The sequence below is a fragment of the Belonocnema kinseyi genome, chromosome 4 (assembly GCF_010883055.1).
Source record: "Belonocnema kinseyi isolate 2016_QV_RU_SX_M_011 chromosome 4, B_treatae_v1, whole genome shotgun sequence".
Classification (NCBI taxonomy): domain Eukaryota; kingdom Metazoa; phylum Arthropoda; class Insecta; order Hymenoptera; family Cynipidae; genus Belonocnema; species Belonocnema kinseyi.
In genome coordinates, this window is record NC_046660.1 from 124,415,742 (window position 1) to 124,421,121 (window position 5,380).

A 5,380-nucleotide genomic window follows, 5' to 3' on the forward strand; every position below is an offset into this window, starting at 1 on the left:
ATACGAAAATTATATAAATATTGATAATATTGATATTGAATAGCTCCTAATATAGAATCTATTGAGATGAAGATCATACTCTAATTATTATTATATAAACTCCTTATCTTTAAAAACACAATAATGAATTTAAATTCAAATAACATCGATACAAATAATTAGGTATAATCATTCAATGTATTAATTACAAATTAATTAATAATTATATCATTCTAAGAACTGGAGATAATTAATAAAAAATGATCTTTATTATGATAACATTTTCTAATTGAAAAAATCATTAAAGCCAAAGCTTAGTTAAATAATTAATTTTAAAGTAGTAGATTTGATTCATTTTTCTTAATTTATTATTTTATTATGTATAATTGTTACCAACTCCGATCTTCTCTACCGACTTTATCAAATTGTACCCTGTTTTACTAAGTTAGTAGCAGGTAAGCCACCTTTCCTTTTAGTTCCCGAAAAATAACAATAAGGCAAACAGGGCGCGCTTTTGGACCTTTAATTTTAGTTCCCGGAAGGCTGAGGCAAACAGGGCGCGCTGCAGTAAATCGATCCAAATCAAATACACGGCATAAGCAATCTCCCACCTCATCTCTGGTAATATAATGTTCCTTTTGTATTCGTCACGTACCGAGCGGGCTGAGTTATTTACAGTAGTTGGTCGTGGCTGATCTGCTCTTCCTTTTAAAATTTCTCTTCAAATTATTAACACTTTTTTTTTAATTGATGAATTTTCTCACTATACTTATTTATAATTATAACTTATATACTGATATACAATTTTCTGTTTTAATTCAAAAATTTTGTCTTTTTTGGCGTATCTCATTCCATTTACGAGAAACGTTGTATTAATTCCAATTCTAAGCATTAAAAAAAAAGTTAGATATCTGAAGTCATCGAAACCCGTAGATTCCGAATTATTATGCTTAAGGCTGTTAACTATGAAATTAAAAAAATGTACTTCTAAATTTTAATCCGAAAGCTTAACCAAGGACCTTGAGTGTCGGCTACTCTATTGAGATAGCCTCTGCTCGTTATTTATGATCGTATTTTTATTTCAATTTCGGAAAGGATATTTCAAAGCCTTCAGACCATTTAAACGAGCTTCCTGGACCTTTAAAAATATCTCCCTGAGTGCCTGCGGAGAATTTCTCTGAGATTCTTTTACCTGAAGAATTTTTAGTATATACTCAAAGATTCTTTTCGGTAGGGTATGCTCTTAAAGATATAGATTTTAGTGAAAATGTAAGCTCAGTGCCCTCGGTGACAACAGTGGATATAGTGTCATATTTTATTCAATCTTACAGTTTTTACACTGCAAAACAAGTGAAAGCATATAAAAGTTTAGCAGCTTATAAGTTTTATGAAGCTGGTTTTCTGGTGAAAGTGAAGTGCAAGCAGTTCAATGATACTTTTCTGCTTCTGAATGAGGTTATAGTGTAAAAATACAGTATTTTTAGTTTTAACTTAATATTCTAGTTATAACTTATTTTCTATGAGTATTAACATTAAGGAATATTCGTGTGAAGTATTGTGTTCATTTTAATTGAGGTTGTCAAATTCCATTGCTGATGTAAATGGCGATGACAGTTTATTGAGATTTTGAGGTTAGGATCAGCCTATTACAAGAGCAATCTGCTCGCAGGATTAAAAAACTCAAGTGATATTATCACAAAGTTATAACATTGCATTCTTGTTTCCCAGCTTAATGTAAATAAGTGGTATTTTTACATAAATCTATAAAAAAAATATTTTCTCCATGAGAAATTCCTAAATTGTACATCTCAAAAAAGTGTGCGAAAATTCAAGATTTTTCTTGATACAGAAAAGCAAACAATACCAATTTAAAGAATCTCTATCTTATGCTAATACATTTTCTATTTTCTCTGGCTAACATGATTAATTTTCTACCCAAAAAGACAACTTTTACAACAAAATACATGAATTTTTAACCAAAAAGGGATACACTTTGAACCCAAAGTGAAAAAGTTATGTGTACAGTTAGATATTAAATTTTGACAAGAAAAAAAGGTTTTTCAAATATAATTTTTGTATTTTTGAACAAGGAAATGAATGCTTAAATTCAATTATGAATGTTGAATTAATTGAAAGAATTTTTAAGCAACATTTATATTCTCTTATGACATATAATCCTCTTCTCAGATAGGTGGTAGCGTGGCAGTGAATTTTTCCTTTTTAGAGCGGCTCCTTTTTCATAACCTAATTTTTGACAAGGCACCCAATCAGGATGATCCTTATTCGCTACGTCAGCTGGAGTGCCTATATTGTAAAAACAAATTACAAACGATTGCAATAAATATAAATCACAAATAACTCTTTTGCTACAATTGTCGTATATATAACCTCGCGAACATAATCTCACTCGAAATGCATATATTTCTTACTTACCACACATAAAATGTTCCTCGCAAATCCGAGTATTTTCTAAATGACTTGCACTTAAAGGCCCACGACGCAAAACACTTATTTACATTTCCCTTCTTCTCTTTGACAATATAATAAGTTCACTTGTTGACAGATAACTAAGCCCAGAACGAGATTTTCCAATAAACTTTTGATTTTCCTCTCTTATGCCTATTGGAATCCGAAAAATTCTTGTGTCTGGGTGCACAGCACTGTGTTTCTGGAGGTTCGGCCCTTATTAACAATCAATTCCAACGGCATCAGTCAGTAACGTTGTACACGAAAATACGAAACCTGGCGGCCACTAGACGAAGCTCTAGAGGGTTCGTATTTTCGTGTACAACGTTACCGGCTGATGCCGTTGGAATTAATTGTTAAAATATATTTTTTTACATCTTTTATTGTTAAGCATTGTACTTAAACGTAGTTTTCTTTCGGCTCTCACATTTCTCAAAGTTTGAGACCGATATTTTATGTATAAAAAGAGTTCGAACGTTCAAAAAATGTTGAGGTTCAGAAAAAAGATGAAATAATTTTCAGTGAAGTTCCTACTAAAATGCAGTACCTAAACGTACTTTATTGTACTCTAATACATTTCCCAAAGTTTCAGCTCGATATTTTATTTACAAAAAAAGTTCTTAGGTTCAAAAAAACATTCATTGAACTGAAAAATTGTGGTCGGTAATATAGGTATTTAGCTGTGTCACATGCCCTTAATGAGAATGCTCTATTGGCACCCTGCGCTACTGTGATTGCGTTAGGTCTGCGTGCCGGTTGGCCGCACTTGGCGCGCGATTTAAAATTATTTTAAAAAACATTTCTTTTAATTTAAATAAATAATTATTCAAATATGTACAAGAATATATACAAACTGTGTAACTTGATTTCAGGAAAAACAAAATTATCACACATATATTATATAAATAACAATTTATAAGCGTCGTTTTGCCACGTCTCACTTGAAAAGAACAATATTCTGAGCTGAAAATTTTTTTAGAATATTTCAAATATTATTATTATATTCTGCAATTAACTTCTATATATTAAGCTGCTAAAATATTATATGGTAATTCAAAAAATGTATCTCTTAAAAAATGTTTTGTGAAATATAAGTCAGTCTTTGAAATTCAATAAAAAAAAACTGTTATTTATTAAATATATGTGTTATAAACTTGTTTCTTGTCTGAAATCAAAAGCTATGCAATTTGTTTACATTCTTGTGCATATTTTAATAACTCTTTATTTAAATTACAAGAATTCCTTTTTATTGTAATTTTGAATCGCGCGCCCAGTGTGGCTAACCAGCACTCAGCCCCAACGCAAGGACAGTAGCGCAGAGTGCAAACATTGGCATCATTGGTAATAGGCGTGGTAATCGTCGACAGATGGAAGGTAAGAAGACTCAATTACCCTTCTTAGAAAAGGACAGGTACACTTTCTCGATTTTCTCTCTCTTTCTATTCCCTGGTCCACTTCCGATAGCCGTAGCCAGCAGTCCAGTACTTTATGTCGATGGTGACACATACCCCCCAGGAAGTACTGTGCCCAATGAATAGGCCGCTTTTGCCGACGCCATATTGCTCGTGACTCCGTGTTCAGCCCTTGGACGTAGTTATATAGTAAGCAGGCAAATCAGATTACTTTGATTGATAATTTGAAGGCTTTTCCTCTTCCTTTATTTTGTGGCTGCATTTGCACGGCCACTGTTATCGCCACACATAGCTATATGCTTCTCTATTGTTCTATTTATAGTTTTATTCTCAAACGCGCGAAAGGAGTACCAACAGAAGTGTATATTGATTCTCAATTTTACGTGACGAACGGTGATTCACTTCCTCTTTTTTCATACTATCTTCTTGTTGCAAATCTTTCTTTTTGTTCTTATTAAGCTTTTTCGCAAAATTACACAGAATTTCGATTAATCATAGGTAATCTTGCTAAATATACAAGACTAAATAAAATTTAGGTTATGTTAATGCAACTCATATGCAAACTTATTTTGTTTTCTCTTTTACTATGGGAAATAAGAGCGCATTTTCTCTTTTGTTGATATGTATAGATATAGATAAATGGCTTAAATAACCAGCTTAAGGTCCCGCTGTTAATGATCGACATCCGGAAAAATGACACTGGCTTTCACCCTACCGATGAAAAAGCTCTGGTGAACGGCACTGGGTCGTTAGTGCCTTTTCAGTGGCTGTTTCAGCATCTAAACGTTATGGAGAAGTGATGGGACAGTCATACAATGTTCCTATTGTATTCGTCACGTACCGGGCGGGCAGTTATTTACAGTACCTTACCGCAATAAAACTGACTTCCTTTTTGAATTTTCTTCAATTTATTAGCACTTGTTTACTTTATGAATTTGCACGTTACACATATTTATAATTATAACTTATATACTAATATACTACTTTGAAGTTGAATTCAAAAATATTTTCTGTTTTGGCGTATCTCATTCCATTTACGAGAAACGTTGTATTAATTACAATTTTAAACATTAAAAAAAAAGTTAATATCTGAAATCATCGAAACCCGTAGAATCTGAATTTCTAACCTTCTCGTAGATCATTTCAAAATTATACTAATTAAAAATGTTCATTTTTAATACCTTTCAGCTGATCTACTTGGTAGCCTAGTCGCGTTCGCGACTAGGACACTTGAAAAGGAAACTCAGGTATAGAAAACTAGCGGTACGGGTAGTACTGAAGAAAAAGCACTGAACGAGTGCCAGTTCATTGCTTTTTCAGTGCGTTTTCAACGGCAAGGCAGTAGAACCGCGGAAATCATGCCTGTGGCCGTAAGGTCAATTTCACTGTCGTCATAGGGAAGCATGGGTAGAAGTGTGTAGCTATTATTAGATGACGCCTAAGTGCGTCTGTCGCAATTATAATTATGACTACTATGGTTTGGGCTTATATTTGAGGGCCAGTAGAACATATTTCACATCCTT

At 32.8% G+C, this 5,380-nt stretch overlaps 1 protein-coding gene and 1 long non-coding RNA gene across 7 annotated transcripts in view; one reads left to right on the forward strand and one right to left on the reverse strand.

Annotated features, from left to right (window-relative positions):
* Window positions 1-2,196: 2,196 nt before the first annotated feature.
* On the reverse strand, window positions 2,197-2,611 carry LOC117170489. The gene is made up of 2 exons (XR_004466812.1): window positions 2,413-2,611; window positions 2,197-2,283 (listed from the first exon to the last, which is right to left on the reverse strand). It is a non-coding gene; the product is annotated as an uncharacterized LOC117170489 (long non-coding RNA).
* A 1,330-nt stretch (window positions 2,612-3,941) lies between these two features.
* The window catches only part of LOC117171319 (rho GDP-dissociation inhibitor 2), a 33,003-nt gene continuing 31,564 nt past the window's right edge, over window positions 3,942-5,380 (forward strand). The window contains exons 1-2 of one of the 6 annotated variants that reach the window (XM_033358521.1): window positions 4,141-4,250; window positions 4,487-4,718. Coding sequence is in view for 1 of the 6 variants with exons in the window: in XM_033358524.1 (XP_033214415.1) it covers window positions 4,154-4,250 (97 nt within the window). In the remaining 5 variants the exon portion in view is untranslated. The other 5 variants (XM_033358522.1, XM_033358520.1, XM_033358524.1 and 2 more) reach the window with 5 other exon arrangements.